Source organism: Tupaia chinensis, unplaced genomic scaffold (assembly GCF_000334495.1).
Source record: "Tupaia chinensis unplaced genomic scaffold, TupChi_1.0 Scaffold147312_1, whole genome shotgun sequence".
Taxonomy (NCBI): domain Eukaryota; kingdom Metazoa; phylum Chordata; class Mammalia; order Scandentia; family Tupaiidae; genus Tupaia; species Tupaia belangeri.
This window is the reverse complement of record NW_006207163.1, coordinates 2,784,037-2,803,392: the sequence shown is the minus strand read 5'-3', so window position 1 is coordinate 2,803,392 and position 19,356 is coordinate 2,784,037. Positions and strand designations below refer to the sequence as shown.

The 19,356-nt window shown below is 32.6% G+C and overlaps 1 protein-coding gene across 1 annotated transcript in view; it reads left to right on the top strand.

Annotated features, from left to right (window-relative positions):
* LRRIQ1 (leucine rich repeats and IQ motif containing 1) overlaps positions 1–19,356 on the top strand; it is a 176,093-nt gene that overhangs the window by 1,204 nt on the left and 155,533 nt on the right. The window contains exons 2-8 of the mRNA XM_006169613.1: positions 4,889–5,027; positions 7,201–7,312; positions 8,276–8,367; positions 9,796–9,913; positions 10,458–10,681; positions 13,409–13,483; positions 17,025–18,659. Coding sequence (XP_006169675.1) covers positions 4,893–5,027; positions 7,201–7,312; positions 8,276–8,367; positions 9,796–9,913; positions 10,458–10,681; positions 13,409–13,483; positions 17,025–18,659 — 2,391 coding nt within the window. The 5' untranslated portion in view covers positions 4,889–4,892. The remainder of the gene's footprint in view (positions 1–4,888; positions 5,028–7,200; positions 7,313–8,275; positions 8,368–9,795; positions 9,914–10,457; positions 10,682–13,408; positions 13,484–17,024; positions 18,660–19,356) is intronic.

Sequence of the window (19,356 nt, the reverse complement as noted above, 5' to 3'; positions counted from 1 at the left end):
TGTGTTCCCTGGAGAGAGAGAGAGAGAGAGAGAGAGAGAGAGAAATCACTTTCCAGTGGGCATGGCCACACCACAATCCTGCCTTCTCCATTCTCCCAATATCCTGGGATATTAGGAATGTACACACACGCACCTGGCTTTTTTTTTTCTTGCTATGGGGTGTATGTGCTTACTAGAGAGAAAGAAAGTGAGAAATCATGGGATGGGCAGGATGGGGGGGTTGTTGGCCACGCTGCAATCCCTTTTCCTCTTGGGATCTTGGGCATGCACGCATTTGCCCCCAGCGTGAATTTTAAGTTACCGGGTCCAGGACTTGAAATGAGGTTGACTCCTTGGGAGTCCAACTACGTGGGAGTCCAGCACCTGTATCACACCATCTGCTGGTCTCAACACCTGGCATGATTTTTAAGCTGCCAGTTCCAGGACTTGTACCTAGCACCCAGCCATGAGAGATTCAGTGCTTTAACTATTTCACCACCTGTTGACTGGAGTATTTTTAAATATTCTTTTAAGTTATAAAAGTAGTACTCATTCATAATTAAAAAATAGTCACTTAATGTAAAAGTGTAGAAATGAAAGTTTAAAATTTCCCAATTTCTTCCAGAAAGGCATTTCTATGTCTAAAAAACACTGTGTCCGTGCACAAATATATGGAAGAAAGAAATTATAAAAATATATGTAACTGTAGATTAATAGCCAATTTTAAGAAAAATTATGTAGAGCCAGTGGCATGGAGGTTAAGGTGCTGGACTCCCACATGGTCAACCACAGTTTGAGTCCTGGACCTGGAGGCTTATTTTCTCACTTTCTCTGTTTTTCTCTGGTGAACATACGTGCCCTATGGCAAATTAAAATAATAATGAATACAATTAAATAATACTTTAAAATATACAGCAATATCCCTTGTTTACTTTGTACAATGTCTCTCAATGGTAATAATTTGTAAACTATGGTATAATGTGAGAGGGAGGTATTCAAAATGTTTATGGGAAATGTATATTATGAAAAAAAAGTGCATGGATTTCATTGTTTTGTATTGAAATAAACTCATACTTTAGGGACCAGCAGTTAGCGTAATGGCTATGTCACTGGACTCCCATGCAGTCGACCGCGGTTCAAGTCCCGGACCCGGTGGCTTAAACTCATGCTGGGCGTGTGTGCGTGTTTGCCCAAGATCCCAAGAGGAGACTGGAGGAGAAGGGATTGTGGCATGGCCATCCCCCCGGGGGGTGATTTCTCGCTTCCTGTCTCTCTGTCTCTCTTTGACTTTCTGGCAAGTGCAAAAACCTCTCCAAAAAAAAAAAAATTATACTTTAAGTTCACTTTTTTCTATGAACTTTTAGATGTCTTCACACATAATCAGGATATTGACATTGATACAATTCACTGATACTGTTCATATTTCTCCAGTTTTACTAGTACTCATTTGTGTATCATATTCTGTTCTTTCCTTTTTTTAGATTTTTGTTATAGGGTCTTGCATTCATCAGAGGGACAGAGAGAGACAGAGAGAGGGAAAGTAGGAAATCACCCCCCAGGAGGGATGGCCCACCACAATCCCTTCTCCTTCATTCTCCTTTTGGGATTTTGGGTATGCACACACATGTGACCAGCATGATTTTCAAGCCACCAGATTAAGGACTCAAACTGCTTTCAGCCATATGGAAGTCCAGTATCTTAACTGTCATGCCACTTGTTTGTCCCTTTTTTTGTACATTTTTTAATCACAGGAATAAGTTTATTTATCTACTGGCATAATTAAGGTACAGAATAGTTCTAACTCTGCTAGGGTTCCTCGTGTTGAACTTTTATAGCCAAAACTATCTCCCTCCTTCCCTACTCACCCCAATTCTCAACCACTAATCTGTCCACCATTTATAAAATAATGTTTTTAAAATGTTATGTAAATTGAATCATATGTTACTTTTTGGTTTGGGCTTTTTCCTATCAGTATAGTTCCTTGGAAATTCATTGAGATTTGTCCGCACTTGTGTATGTTTCAATAGTTTGTTCCTTTCATTGCTGAATAATATTCCATGGTATGGATATACTAGAGTTTGTATATCCATTCGCTTTTTGAGAGACATGTTCATTTTTTCTGTTTGCTGCTATTATTTTTTTAATTTGCCAGAGGGTGCATGATCTTGCTGGAGACACACACACACACACACACACACACACACACACACACAGAGAGAGAGAGAGAGAGAGAGGGGGGGGGAAAGTGAGAAAGCACCCCTTCCCCTTCCTGTAGGAGATGCTCATGCCATTATCCATTTTCCTCCATTTCTCTTTCCTTTCAGTATTTTGAGTGTGCATGCACGTGTGCCCAGTGTGATTTTTAAGCCACTGGGTCCAGAACTAAAACCGTGGGGTCAGCTATGTGAGATTCAGCTGCTTTAACCAACACGTCACCAGCTGGCCTGTGAATAAAGTTGTTGCAAACATTCTTGTACAAGTTTTGATGTGAATGTTAAGTTTTCGTTTCTCTGGAATAATGCCCAAGAGTTCAAGCAATATATGGAAATCAGTCTGACGATATTGCTTATGTGTGAATGCAAGATATGTAATATCTATAGCTAGAGCAGAAGCAGTCAGATTTTATTTTTGTAGCACATACTAATGTTTATGCATAGAAGGGGACCAGAAGAATAAAAATACATGATGAGGCAGTAAACAGAAGGAATAGCAGTTGGAACACGGTTCAGGTGTCAGATTCAGAGCATAGGTAGAAGGTTATACCTTATTAGGAAGAAGGGCTCCTTTCCTAGTAGGATGAGTAAGAATGGATTTTATGAAAATAAATAGGAAAATGAGGGTGTTTCATTTCTTTGTTAATATGACTGTAAACTCTATAAGAACATGAGACATGTCTAATTTAATCTGTTTTCATAGTACCTAGGACTATTGTGAGTATGCCTGATGATGTCTTAAAAAGTTGATTTTGAAATGAATGAGTAAAAGATGGAGTTAAAGGAAAGGGGAATTGAAGGGAAGTAGGAAGGGAGAAAAGAACAAGAAGACAGAAATGGAAAAACCAGGGCCTTGAGGAAAGAATGTAAATTTGGAATAATGACATGGAAAATAAAAAGATAATGGACTAATATTTTTCAAACATTTATTAACAGAGACCTCCAGTAAAATAACAAAAACAAAATAACAAAAATACACATTATATTGCAGTTCTTGCACATGTTTATGAACTCATAACTGAAATGAAAAACTTTTAAACAATTATTATTTATTTTTTTGGGTAGCGGTACTTGCCTTAAGCCACTTGTGAGAGTGAGAGGGGAAGTGAGAAATAATCCCCTCAGAGGGATGGCCATGCTTCAATCCCTTCTGCTGCATTCCCTTTCCCAGGATTTTGGGCATACGCGTGTACAAGCCTGGCCTAATTTTCAAGCCACCGGGTCCAGGACTCGAACCATAGTCAACCATGAGGGAGTCCAGCTATATAACTGCTATGCCATCTGCTGGCCCAAACACTCCTTATTTTTAGCAGTTTTTAAAACTACTCTGTAGTTTAGTAGTTTTTTTTTTTTTTTTTTTTAAAAAAACCTTTAGTTTAGAAAATATAGTTTCGTTTTTAATTTAACTTTTCCTGTTTTCTTCTTTTATTAAAACTTGCTGATCAAGAGCCAGTAAATTAATCTTTTTTACCCACTTAAGGGTCATCACCTGCAGTTTGAAGACTGCTGGATTAGAGGAATTTGTGGAAGGATTGCTGGACAGATTAAGAGTTTGGCTGGGTTTGGAGACCACTTGGTAGCAGAAAGGGCACAGACTTAGGATTCAGCATCTACAAGTTAGGATCCAGTCTCTATGCCTTATTAGCGTAATGACATCAGTAGTGAAGTAACCTCTTCAAACCTTGGTTTATCATATATGCAATGGCTATGATAACCTTTTACCTGTTAAAATATTCTGAGGATGATCAGTTAGTTACACAGGTATCATTTAGTACCTGGTTTATCACAGGTACTCATTCACTAAATGGAGGTTTAATAATGGTCATGGTGATGATGAGGTAATGATGATGGGAATAGTGATGTAATAGATTTCTTGACCCACATTACAAGCTGGATTTAAACAAAATAAATATTGAGGTTATATGCCGTTTATTATCCATCATTAGAATATTTTATGTTGGCAAAAGCACGTGGTTATATCTGGTGGAATTAACAGAACTTTGAGCTAATTTCTAGAAAATAGTCATGTATTTCCCCATACATAGACATTATTCCAAACTTGTGTTCTGTCCTAAGTTATTTTGTCATTAATTTTGCCCATGAAAATGAGTTATATCTTGAAATTTCTTGATTCTTGAAGATAAACCAACCTATTCCATGTACCTTTACTATAAAAAAATAAGAGTAATATTAGAGTTGATCATTTTGTAGTGGAGCATTAAAAAAGAATGAGTTAATTAATGGAGAGATTAAACAACACTCTCTAATATATGATGCAAGCATAATAAGGTGTGATAAGTATTTGTAAAATTGAAAGATAAGTTTACATTGAACATGTTTTATTGGTATGACAAATTGAGAAACCAATAGCTTTTAGTCACGTACTAAACTCTTTGTTTTTCTTTTTTCCTTTTTTTTGGGGGGGGGGAGGTTTTTTCTATAGAGTGTGCATACTTGCCAGAAAGACAGAGAGACAGAAAGTGAGAAATCACCCCCCTGGGGGGATGGCCACGCCGCAATCCCTTCTTCTCCATTCTCCTCTTGGGATCTTGGGCACGCATGCACATGTGGCCGGCATGAGTTTAAACCACCAGTTCTGGGACTTGAACCGCGGTTGACCACATGGGAGTCCAGTGACATAGCCATTTTGCCATCTGCTGGTCCCCCTCTTTCTTTTTCTGTATTTCATTATGAAGAACAATGGAAGATGATGATGATGCAAAACTCAAAGAAGAAATAGAAGCTGAATTGGATAAAATCAGCATTTCCTCCTTGGAAAAAGATGAGGTTGAGAGTGAATCGAAATCGGAAACCCAGAGTGATGATAGTGATAGAGTAAGTGTTAAGTGTTGCATTTTTTGAACCTTTTAACAGCAGTAGTATTTTCAAGAGAAATATTACTTTCCTCAGACTGGTTTGTATAGCTATCTAATTTTTTATGTACCTTAGGATCACATTTCAATATGATTAGATTACATGAAAAAAATTAAGATTAAACATTTAGGCACATAAAAATACATTTTGGGAAAAAAGTTAGGTTTTCATGTGTGTGTTTTCCCCAATTTTTTATATATAGTATTTTTAAATTTATATCTAGTCACTGTACATCTTTACAGTCTACAAAATGTTTTTATTTTCCAGAGAGAATATAGTGCATATTGGTCCAGTTATTAATATTATCATGTACAATATCAACAGATAACTTCCCTAGTGTTAAATACTTATGCTTACAAAGTTCATTTATGGATTCATCCTTTTACACTAAAATTCCTAATCTAATTAGAATTTATTTTCAGGAATGATATGAAATGTAGACCTAATCTGAAAATCTTCTGCACATATTTAGACAATATTTCCATCATTCGTTGTTGAGTAATCTGTCCCTTCTCAATCAATTTTTCATATGTCTTTTGAGTATGTTTTGTTTTTACATGCCCGATCTGTTTAAGGATATCTGTATTTTAAATTATTCCATTAATTTTGGTTCTATTTTACTATTACATTTTAAGATATTGAATGCACCAAATATCAAATAGTTTGTTTCAAAATCATCTTAACTAAGTTTTTTTCAAGAAAAATATTTTGTAGGATTTCAAAAGGTAATTCTATTTTTATTTTTATCTAGGATTGCATAAAACCTACATACTACTTCTAAAATGATTAATATTTTTATTATATCTTTTATCCAGAGTTTTAAATGAGGCAAAAATGCTGAAATTCTTCATGTAACAGAATCATGGATTTTATTATGTCTTTTCATAAAGAAAGGAAAATAGAATTTTCAAGCTCTCCTGATCTAATTAAAATATCTGACAATGTATGTCTATCATTCAGAGTCCATTTAAATATTATTACCAGGAGAAGAGATTATTAACTGAGATGAGAGATTTAGGAATTCTAAATATTATTTCACAACACAATGTCTAGAGCCCAACTATCTTAACAGTTTCCTTAATTAAAGAAGAAATAGAAATCTTAATGCAGGTCAGAGGACAAAAGAGTTGGGCTGATATTTTTGTAAATATTTTCAATACAACACTTTTTGAGACTAACTTTATGACAGAATTTTGTTTTCTTTCCTATCGTACTAAAGGGAAAGGTAACATTTTTATCATCTGATGTTCATCCTCAAAAGATGTTCATCCTTATCTCTCTATTAGCCTAGAGAGAAGAAAACTGATGGAAAATTGTAAGTTTAATACATTGGAACTCTGTGGCAGGAAAAAAAAATTTTATTAGATGAAATCAGATACAGGTAATGTCTTTTTATTAGAAATATCTATATAGATTCATTTATATCATATTTTATGTCTCTCAATGAAGTTTTATAATTATGTAGATATAGTTTCAAGATTGTTACTATAATCATTCCTAAGATGCTTCAATATTTTGAGAATGATTTCTTTGCATTATATTTTTCAACTAGATATATTTATGGAAAAAAGAATTTTACTTTTAAATTTTGTAGATTAATGTCAACATATTTAACAATTTAGAAAATTTACAAATTGGTTTACATTGGTTATATTGGTAAGCATTCTACAATTATATTGGTAAGCATTCTATAAGAGCCTTATAAATATGACTGAATTTGAGTTTGATAATCACGGAGTAAGTTTTGGAATGTATTAAATAATTATAAAAGATGTTATTTATACATTAAATGTTTTGAAGAGGAAACCTTACAAGTTTTATTAATATTTTCTAATATTATTTGTAAAAGGGACTAATCTAAAAATATATATGATTATCAGGGTTTCTAATTGCCTCTAATAAAGTGAATACAGATGACGTGTAGAAAACTCTTCATTTATTTCTTTACATACACCTGAAAACTAAAAGCAAATTTTAACCTAATATATTTGTCTGAATTATACTTTTTGTATGGAACCCTTTTTTAAAACCTCATTTACATATTTTTCTCAAATTTTTAGTGTGGAATGAATACAATATTTGTCATGATTTTCATAATAAACATTTTCACAATTTCTTTGATTCAAATTTGTAGGATTTAGATGAATTACCAGAGTCTGTTCTTCACTGTATTAACATCATAAAGAACAAGAGTAAAACTGTTGAAGAGCTGATTCTTCAGGACTTGGAAGATACTGATGTATTAAGTAAGTACTGTTTTCATATGCTTAGCAGATAACGTTTTTAGAAATATGAGTAAATAATATTTAAGGAGACTAAAATGCTTGACAGTCTTATCTCTTGCTATGTACATGAGTTTATATTTATCTCTAATATAATATGTCCTGTAAGTATTGTTGTATTTACAATAGCTTATTCTTTTTTGTTTTTTCTCCTTACTATCTTCTTTATGTTTCCAATTATACTAACCAGTCCTTAGGCTGGTTTAATTCTGGTCACTTTTGTGTTTGCCATCCACGTTTCAGGCTGACAAAGCTGGAGATTCAAAATGCAGTCACCATGTGGGATCTGGCCTTCCCTGAGCAGGGAATTACCACTTTGCCAGGGGAAAGCATCCCTCAGTAGGGTATGGTCTGCCTGTAATCCCTTCTCTATTTCTCTGTCCCATTGGGATTTTGAACACTTGTGCTCTGCATGTTTTTCAAACCACCAGAGCCAGGATTTGAATTATTGTTAGCCTTGTGGGATCTGGCTTTCTTAACCACTAGGCTGTGGAGCCAGCCCTTAATTAATGCTTTTATTAAAGTGTTTTCAGTATCTTGTACTAGATTATATTGCTAGTTAGTATCATGTATACTTCAGCCTTTGTTGATTTCTAGTCAAGATGCCATTTCAATATCCAGCAAAGCATAATTTTGTATGCACATACACACACATGTCAAAAAGAAAAAAAAAAACCACAACTTCTGTCTGGAATATGAAAAATGATAAGGAGCTAGAATGTTTTAGAAATGCATTACTTTCATTTTAACAATAAAGATGACAAATTTCCTCTGTTCTTTATTCTTCATTATATTCTGTTGTTTTGATTTATTCTTAACTGATTGAGAACATACTCTTTTAGAATTTAAGATTAAAGGATTATGAAAGGGTTTGAGATTTTGACATGTTATACTCTAATATTTAAAGTTATATTTTTCTTTCTCTAGGTTGTAGTTATGGAGCAGCTTCTGATAATCATTTGCATTTAAGAATAGGATTAGCAACTGAACATAAGGAGCATCCAAAACAATTAATGAAGGTATATGTTGAGTATTTGACTAAAACTACTCAATATCAATTAGACAATTATCTTTTCCTCTTTCCTATGATGATAATTCATTGATTTTAAGTTAACTGATTTAGAAACTTAAAAAATAATTATCCTTAAGGAAATCAATATTTGTTTTTATGATTTCATTAACATATATCATTTAAAGCCACTCAAATTTCAATCTTTGAAAATATTAATAGCGTAATCTGGGACCAGCAGATGGCATAGTGGTTACATCACTGGACTTCCACATGGCCAACTGCAGTTCGAATTCCAGAGCTAGAGGCTTGAAACTCACACCAGGTGCATGCATGCACATGGCCAGAATCCTCATAGGAGAATGGAGAAGGGATTGCAATGTGACCATCCCCCCCTGGGGGGGTGATTTCTTGCTTTCTGATCTCTGTGTCTTCTGTCTCTTTGGTGAGCATGTGCTCTATAGAAAAATCTCTCTAAAACAAAAATTAGTGGTTTCAGCCATCAGTACTTGGGGGACTTTAATGTTTATAAAAGAGAACTATATTGCATGATACATTTTTTTCCCCTAAGAACTCTGAGGAAAGCAATAAAACAGTGTAGTGTTATTAGCTTATTTAGGAATGTACTGTGTTTCAGGAGAGACTTTAAATATTCAATAGAAATTTTAAACGTAGAGCTTAAATTAGTTTTAAAAATATATAAAACATTCTTTAAAAAAGCAAGAGTAAAACTCCACAAATGTATTTAAGAGAAAGTCTCTTCTACACAATTCACATCTTGGATTTCACTTTTACATCTCATTTCGCCTCTCTCTTCTTTAACTTTATTCCTGTTCTTAAATATGCTTAGCATAATTTGAAAATTGCTTACATATCTCTTCCTCTTTGTCTTGAGGTTCAACATGCAAATTTTAAATACTAATTTTAAATTATTATACTGCTACTTCATTGTAATACATATCCTATATCTTTCCAACAAAGTATGGTACAAATATGATTACAAAAAAGTATTGATTGAAATTATGACTTATTTATAATTCAAGTTAAAATAAAGAATAGTTCTATTTTTTTATCAAATGGAATATATCAATAATTTGTATTGTTAATAGTCATTATGGGAAGGAAAGAACTGTTAGGAGGAAAAGAAGATTAGTATGATAGAATCATTTTGAAATGATAAACAGTTTAATAAAATATTTTGTATTAATATTAAGGACTGATTAGAGTTCTAAAAAATATAAAGAGGGTAAAATATAGTTTGCTTGAATGGGAAAAAACATTTTTATTCATCATAAGGAGAATAATTATCAATGTGCTCTAGATTTATATTTGAAAAAGCTTTAGAGTAAATAAAATTATTAATATATATAAATATTTAATATATTATCAAAATGATAGCTTTATTTTTTTAGTTATTGGTGCTCTTTTTACCCCTTAGATATTATCTGTAATAGAAAAAGAAGAATTTATGAGAAGTAAAACTCTTTGTGTCAGTCCTGACTTTGTTCCTGAACCTGGTTGTCAAGACTTGCCTATGGATGAATATGTTTTACCAGGTGAGCTAAATAGTTCGATGATATTTTTGATAATTTTTATGTGACTGACCACAGTTGCTTGAAAGAAATGGAGAAAATGTTCTTTTTTTAACATTTAGAAAAACACAATTACAATGTTTAAAAATTAATATGACTTTCTGTAGAAATTTAATTTTAGTTCTCACGGTTTTCTTTATGTCTTCTTAATTAACTTGATTCAAATACACTTAACATTTTTCTACATGTATGTCTGACTGCAATTGATCTAACTAGCACTGAATTAATTAAGCATCTCTTAACTATAATATATCCCTTAACTACAAAACACACACCCTCACACTTATATTTTATGTTAAGTTTTGTGGAATATTTTAAGACAAGTTATGAAACTTCTTTATTGTCTGTGATGGAATTTTCACATATACTCAAGGGTTTTTTTGTGACATATTATTACTTATTTTTACTCAGGCAATATATTGATGTGTCCTCTCTTTTGAACTTTAAACTGGATCAGTTTTAATAGATTTGATTTTAAGAATAATAATTTTTTTTTTAATGAATGTAGATGATGCTGATGTAAATTTTGGATACTGTGAAGTGGAAGAAAGATGTAGACAGTCTTTCGAGGCTTGGCAAGACAAACAGAAAGAACTAGAAGACAAAGAGAAGGAAACTCTCAAAGCTCAGAGGGATAGAGAAGAAAAGCAATTTCAAGAAGAAGAAGAAAAGAGACATTGCTGGATGAAACAATTTGAAGTTGAAAAGAAGAAATTAGAGAATATTCAGAAGGTAAAGCTTTTTTGTTTTAGTTTTTCATACATATTTTGAGTCAGTAGCTACATCTGAAGAATATTGATATTTGAATAATAGTATGGACTGAAATTGGTTCAATGGCTTTTAGCTATTCTTGATAGTGGAAACAATTGATTTTGAGTGAGCAACATTTAATGTGGACTTCTTGATTAGTTTTCACTGAAATTCATTGGAATTCCAGATACTACTTTAGATCTTGTGGGGCTCTTGAGTATATGAAGTTTCAAGGGTCATAACTGAGTGTGAAATTTACAACATAAATGATTGCTTTTTTTTATACCATTTTAATTACAGAAAATGGCAACAGAATTTTCTTGATTAGTCATTGTCATTTCTGTATGGTCTGTCATATGACACATTATGAAAACATATTTATTCAAGTGGTTCTGCCATTTAGGTTACAGTCTATGCCCTATCTCTACAATTGCAGTAATTTATTGAACAAAATTTTTTTTATGTAAAGGGGTTCTGTCTTTTATTTCTATTGTGTTTGTCTTGGGCTTGTTTTTCCCTCAGGGGATCCACACAGTCAGGTAATAGTAGTGCCATTTTGAAAAACTGGTAGATTTTGGGACTATTTGAGGGTTATCAAGACCTTGAAATATGTAGATAGCAGGTAGGACAGAACTCTTTTTTAATTAAGGTAATGTTTATGTTGAATATGTAAATCAAAATTTACTAGTCTGAGTGTTCCATATAGAGAGTATTAGCATAGGGCAATTCAGGCAGGTCAGGATATTCTAGTTCTCTATGTTGAGGACATTTTATTTCCTGAGTAACAGAAAAAAAAATAAAAGGAATTATAATATTGTAGAACCAGTTCAACTATTTTCAATGTATAACATAAATAAAAGAAAGCAAAATTCTAGTCACCTTTGTTCTTATGTTTTACTTTAGCTTCTCTTTAGCTCTACTTATTACAGACAGACTTCTTATAATTATTTTTGTTATATCCACTTCCTCATCTCTCATACAATTTTTTTTAATGGTTTTTGCCCAGGGTAAGTGCATTCTCAGGACAGAAACAGTGAGGAGAGGGAGAAATCACCTCTGAGGGAATGGCCATGCTACAATCCCTTCTCTTCCGTTCTCCTCCTGGGGATGATTTTAAGCATGCACACATGTGCCCAGTATGATTTTCAAGACACAGGTCTGGGACCTGAACTGCGCTGTGCCATGTGGGAGTCCAGAGCCGTAACCACTACGCCTCCTACTGGCCCCTCTGATACAATCCTAAACCCGCTAGGTTTCTTCTACCAACAGCTCACTGATTCAAACTGCTGGCAGCAAAGATATTTAGTGACTTTTTATTTCTTTCTCTGTTCTAAGTTTGGCATCTATAGCATTTTATGTGAAGAAAAATTTAATTGTGGATAATTTGCCTTTCCTTTGTCTTCTGTGGATCACACTTGTCTTGATTGTCTTTTTACATGCTTGACTATTCCTTCTTAATATCCATTTTACACTTCTTTTTCTCTGTCCTTATATGTAGTCACGGGGAATAGTCATGCCATAATCCTTTTTCCTCCATCTCTCCCCCTTTTTTTGGTTTTGGGCACAAATGCACAGGTGTCCAGTGTATTTTTTTTAGCCACTAGGTCTGAGACTCAAATGGTGTAGTTGGCTGTGTGGGATCTAGCTACCTAAAACCTTACCATAGAACTGTCCCTAGGGTTTCATAGTACACATTTTCCATGAACTTTGAAGACATCCCTCAAATTAAAAAAAAAAAAAAAATAGCTTTCTCTCTGCTTAAATGCCATCAAAAGTTCTCACCACTCATATCAGATAATGTTCCCCAGTTTTTTATATCAACTCCTTTTTATCTGCTCAATTGAAAACTTGTAGAAATTTCACATTTATGCTGTTTGCATCTGTTCTCACTCCTGAACCCTGTCTACAGAAGACCCTCACTGAGTCTTACATAGATATTTCAAGACATTTTTCACTCATCTTCTTCGTGTCCTGTTGGCTCTCTTTGGCTAATTCTATTTAATTATTTTTCTAGTTCAAAACACTTAGCAAATGCCAACAATGTGTGTCACCTTTTGAAAAATCTAATAATTTCAAATATAATCTTCTGCCTGTAACCATTCATCACCCTCTAATTATAAAACACCTTGCAATCATGATCCTTTATAGTTCTTGTCTTAATGATAAACTTATTCTGCTAGATTTGTAGTAATGTGTAAATTTATGATAGTTCCCCATATAGAGTTTTTGAGAAAGGAGGTTGCATGTTACTGAACTTGGTTTGTTCTGCAGAGCCTCAAAAGATATGTGCTAATAAAGAGTTACTGAAAGAACTGACTGGATTGATTTATTATGTCAATTAAATGGTATTATGTGAAGTGAAAACAATTGTATGCAAAATCCATCTTACAAACCTTATTATTTGCAATGTTTGCAATACCAACTAGTGTTTTAGTCAGTCCATTTTAGTAGATGACTTTATATATTCAAATAAATAGAACAATTTTCCCAAGTGCAAACATCTTTACATCCTCAGAATAGAAAGCAATATATTTTTTTTGTGATATTTTAGTTTAAGGTTAAAGTTGCTATTCCAGTACTAACCCAGAACCATTAGGTGTGTTGTCATTTTTAACCATTTTTTTAAATGCGTGTTGTGAGAATCATATGTGATTAACATAATATTCTTTGATATTTGAATATAATACTATTTTACTATTGCATGTTCAGCAAGAACAAGACAAAATGAATGATGAACTCCATAAAGAAGAAAAGATGTGGAAAGATAAATTTAAACAGCATGAGGTATCTATTTGTTGTTTTTAATCAGCACATTAATCTTTCCTCATTTGCAATGTTACTGTGCTTGAATCAAGCATTTTAATATATTTCCTAGCTGCTGTATAATTATTAGTAATTTATTTCAGTTTTAAAAGATTATTTTTTAAATGATTTAGTTCAATTTTATTTATTCATTTATTCTAATTTCAAAAGAGAGGGACAGAGCAAGATCAAGAGCAAGAGCGAGCAAGCGAGAGAGAGGCAGCAAACTACCAGGTCTGGGACTCAAACCATGGTCAGTCATGGGACAGTCCAGCACCCTTAACCACCACGACACTTGCCAGGCCCAACATCATTAAAAGATTATTAATCTTCAGGAACTCTCTATAAATAGAACCTACTGAAAGTGAAATTTAACTGGCTCAGTGAGTGTGTTAGTATAAAACTGTAATATCAAAATACTTTCCAAGGTTTGAATGATACTATTATGAACATTTTGTTATGTTTGAAGATTATTATGAAAGGTTATTACTGTATTTCCTGAAGGCAATTATAATAATTGTGTTGAATAACATCTTTGAATTTAAGAAGATTATGATGATTTATTTATTGACACTACAGTTCTTATATAAAATTATTTCAAGTAATTACAAATATAAATGAGATAAAATCCTCTTATGGAGCTAACCATTGTTACATTTCTTTTAAATCTTTTATTTATATAAATACACTCCAGAGAAAGTAGGTTTCTACTATTACATTTTTAAATTAAAACATTGGTTAGGCATCTCAAAAAATAGGTTCATATGAATGATAAGAGAAAGAAAAGACAATCATAGCAATCAATTCGACAGATGTTGAATTTAGTGAGCCATTAATATACCTAATAACTGTCAACTCATGAACAAAATAGCTAATAGGAATGTGAAAAGAGCGTAAAACTCTATAATAAAATATCAAGTATTTGTTCTAGAGTTTACAAATTCAATATATAAAATTAAAAATTCAGTGGATGAGTTTGGCAGTGGATTGGACAAAGAAGATGAGAGCATTAGTAAAACAAAGATCAATAGAAAGTAACCAAAATTAAAACAGAGAAACAGAAAATGGAAAAAACAGAAAAGAGCATAAGAATTGTATGAAACGTACCATGGAGATATAAAATTTATATACAAGTAATATGAAAGGTTTTACATTATTTTAAAGTATCAGCCTGACATTCAGAGATGATTAATGATTCCAAGTAGGATAGGTACTAAGAAAATAATACCTGAGAATGTAATAGTACAGTTACTGAAATTCAAGGCAGAGGGGGGAAAAAGTGTTAAAAGCATCCATCTAAGAGCCAGCAAGTGGAGTAGTGGTTAAGGCACCGGACTCCCACATGGTTGACTGTGGTTCAAAACCCAGACCCAGTGACTTGAAACTCACACTGTGTGTGTGCATGCCGAAAATACCAAAAGGATAATGGAATAGAAGGGACTGCAGTGTTGCCTACCCTCTTTGTGATACAGAAGTGATTTCTCACTTTTCTCACTCTCTCTTCTTCTTCATCTCTCTCTATGTCTCTAGCAAGTGCATGTGCCCTATAGCAAAAATCTCTCTAAAAAAAAAAAAAGCATCCAGCTTAAAAAAAAAAAAAAAGAACACAAAAGAAAAGATAACATACCCAAGAAAGACCAATAGTAAAATTAATAGCTTAATTTGAAAGTAAAATAATGGAAGAAGACAATGGCACCAAAAATTTAAATACTAAGTGTTATGGGTTTTTTGCTTGTTGGTGTTCTTTGAAAATCCTGAAGTATTTTCTTGATTTCTGAGCTCATTTTTTATTTCCTGGAGTATGTACTTAAATACTTACCAAAAAAACATTTTTTGCATGGTAAACTTTCTCAATCTTTACATGGTTTAAAAGATTTTTATTTTCCTTTAAAACCTAATGATTAATTTCTTTATGTATAGAATTCAAGTTTATTACCACTTAACTTTTAATTATTTGAAATATGACTCCAAAATATATTTATTTATTTTGCCTGTGCTATCTACAATTGTACATTATATGCTTATTACTTATATTTTGGAGCTGTAGGATTTTTAACTTTATACATTAATTCACGCATATTTATTGGTCTTATATTATGTGCCAGGCACTTCTCTGCTAAAGATATTGCAGTGACTGAAATAAAATACTCCTGGCTTTCATGGAGTTTCCTTGGGGTTATGAAGTATTGCTAACATCTATTGAAGTGTGTCATTTTTGTCTAAAATTAACTCTGTGTTTTTTAGTGTGTGCGGTTTAGAAAACATATTTTTTCTATTGTTTCATTCCTTCAGTTTTTTCCATTTTTTATTTGTATATCCACATAGTCATATGTTGTAGTTTCTTTGTTGATCTGTCTTACACTTACCGTCTCTGGCATGTATTTAGTATCTTTGTTGTTTTGTATGTTGTGTTTGGAAAACATCTAATTTTGAAGGTTTTATTTCTGTTGTCAGCTATTACACCATTTTGATTTTTTGTTTCAGCAAATCATTTTTCAATTTTAACACTTGCATTTTATTATCATATGAAGCTATTCTTGTTGAATCAATTTTTTAAAAAAGTATTATTACTTAAGATTTTACCTAGTATGATAATTCTCTTTTCTAAAAAAATTGGTTCTTCCTTCTGCTTGTTGAATGCATAGTCCCACATCTTTTGTGTTCATTTCCCTTAAACATTTGCTGAATTTTTGTTGAGCTGTTTATTTTTGTTTTAGGATTCTAGTGACATTTATATTTTCTTGCCTAACTCCAAATTATCTCACATAATGCAGTCTATACTTACCAGTTCTCTGGATAGTTAAGAAGGGATAAGATGTGTGAGTAGACTGGTTCTTCTTATTGCTTATATGAACGGATTAACTGGTCTCCTTGGTTTCATGTCTCAAAAATATAAGTAATTCCTGCTTTTGTAGTCCTAGTGTTAGCTCCGAGTCTCCATTCTCAGAACTCCCACCCCAGAGACTATGAAGTCCTTTTCTCCTGTATGAATTTTGGTTTCTAGTTTCCTTTGCTTTATTTTAGTACCATTCTGATTTCACATGTGTTCTATATTGAACAAATTGATATTTGGTTATATAGTAGACCATTATATTAGAATATCAATTTATCAGCATGATCCAATCTCCTAAATATTTAACCAATTATTATCCTTTAAAGTTAGTGCTTTTAGTTCCTCCAAGTGAATTTTTTAAAGAATTATTTTAACTTTATTTATTTATTTATTTATTTATTTATTTAACTTTATTTATTTATTTTAATTTGACCAGAGGGGGACAGAGACAGAGAGAGAGAGAGAGCGTTAGAAAGCATACTGAAAAGTCCAGGATTCGAATTGCTGTTGGCTGTGTGAGGGTCCATTAGCCTTAACCACCAGGCCACCTGCCGGCCCCTCTCTAAGTGAATTTTTATAGTAACTTCATTATGATTTCAGCTTTAGTATTTGTTTTCAATCTAAAGTTTAAATAATACTTTTTTAAATTACACATTTTGTTTATGCTGACTAATACATACTTTATTTCAGGAATTTATAAGAAGTTTGCATTTACAAATGGAAGAGGAAAGAACAAAATTTAAAGACCTACAGGAAAAAGAAAAAATGCGTTTGTTAGAACTGCAGCATAATGCAGCCATAAAAATTCAAGCTAAATATAAAGCATTTATAGCTTACCAAAAATATGGCCCAATCATAAAAGAAAAAATAGAAAGTAAGAAAAGGAAAGCACAAGAATGGAAAGAAAAGGAAGCATATATAAGACAGAGAGAAGAAGAAAAACAAAAAAGGTTAGAGGAGGAACAAAGGTTAGAAGACGAGATTAAGAAGCAGAAGCAAGAGAAGATGGAAATGAGAAAAAAAGAATATGAGGAAAAAAAGAACATCTTGAGACAAGAAATAGAACAACTGCTAATCAAGGAAAAATTAAAATTAAGAGACAGTTCAAGCCAACAGCTAATAAGTAGTACATTAAAGAAAGGAGAATTTAATGTGAAACTTTTCATTGCTGAAGATATATCAAAGAATAAGGGCCATATAGTCAGAAAGCTAGTGGATGAGAATTCAAACAAGCAGGAAGATGCTCCCCTTTGGCTAGTTGACGAATCAAATAAGATACAAAATGTAGACAGACAGCCTGTATGGAAAAACTCAGTGCAAGTACAATTAAAAGAATCAATATCAAACCAAGCAAATTTGACAGAATTAAAACTAGAAGAAAGGAATGAAGACCTATCAAAAAGGCAGTGTTCAGAAAAATTGGCCCTGCAAGAAACAAAATATGAAAATAGAGACAAGAAAACAGAATTGGAAAACCCAATTCTAAAAGAAAATGTGAAAGAACAGTTGGAGCTGCAAGAATTGAAGTCTCAGATACAAAAAGAGGAAACCACAGAACATGCCCTAAATGAGAATGTAGGACAAGAAGTCCACATAGTAACATTAGGACATAATCAAGAAATCAGTAGAGTGAAAAATAATGAAGTACAGAAAAGAGCCAAAGATAATCAACAGAAAAAGCTAGATAAAGTAGAAAAAGAAGAGATGCCAGTATACAAGGGTTCATTATATGAAGAGAATAATAATTCATTTATTTCAACAGAACAAAAGCCACTGCCACTAACATTAGAAAATTCTCAGCATAGAGGGGAAAATGTAATACTACAAGAAAAAGAAAGTGATTTAAAATCCAAAGAAATGGAAGAGAACCTGGAAGTCAACACTCTGAATACTGGCATGATTTTTAACACAACTGATGCCATGATAAATATAGAAGGCAAAACAGACAAACAAGATTATGGTTTAGGTAGACATGGCCCTTGTGAAAACTTGGATGGCTATAATGCAAAAAGCTCTTTGGTTTCTAAGGAAGGAAATTCTCTTATACCTGAGATTCCAGAAATTCCAGAAAAATGTCTTGACGTTAGAGCTCAACCTGAAAATATTGTGACTGGCTCTGTACCAGAGTCAGCACTTCCATTTTCTATTGAAGAAAAGAGACTAGCTTGGATGAAATCATTTAAACCTTGGTTTGAAATTTTAAAGCAAAATCAACAAAAGAAAATTGTTAAAATAAAGAGAACTGTCAAGTGTCCAGCCGACACGATGCCGCCTTTGAACACACTAGAAATTCTTCGATATGGTCCTTGGAATACTTTACAGCAGGTATTTCTAATTTTATAATGGTTTTTCACATTTAATTACAATTAGTTCTCTAAAATTTAACTTTTCAAATATTAGTAAAAACTCTCTTATTAATGATAATGCAAATGATATAGTGCCCCATTTAAGAGGTGATGTATAATAGTTTTTTAAAAAGCAACTCAAATTATTCAGGGCATCTTCTCCCTAGTGAGGCACTATTAACACACTTTGATTTATATTTTTTAATACTTTGCAGATTGTATTCAAGGGTCTTGTCATTTTTAAGCATCTATAAGTCAAAGTATCTGGGAATTTAGAGTTAGAATTAGAGTAAGAAACTCCAAATTTGATATTCATTTGTAAATTTGCTTCAGACTTAGGCCACAGCACCATCTAGTGGCTCCTTTTGAAATGAGTTGGGTTTCTCTATATGACCACTGTTTTCAAAGAAGGGCTTACATTATTTAAGACTCTGTGATGTATATCTATGGAAGCATAATTATCCAGGCATGTGATTCATGATTGTGCTGCATATAAAAATAATACATTTAATACATACTTACAATTTTCATATATGATAGGATTTGAAATGATTGTCATCAAATGCTACTAATCTTCAATGGTTATGGAGATAATAGCGGCAAGCAAAAGTAAGGCTTAATAACTAACAAAACAGGCAGAAAACCAGAAAGGAATATTTTATTTTTTTAGGAATATT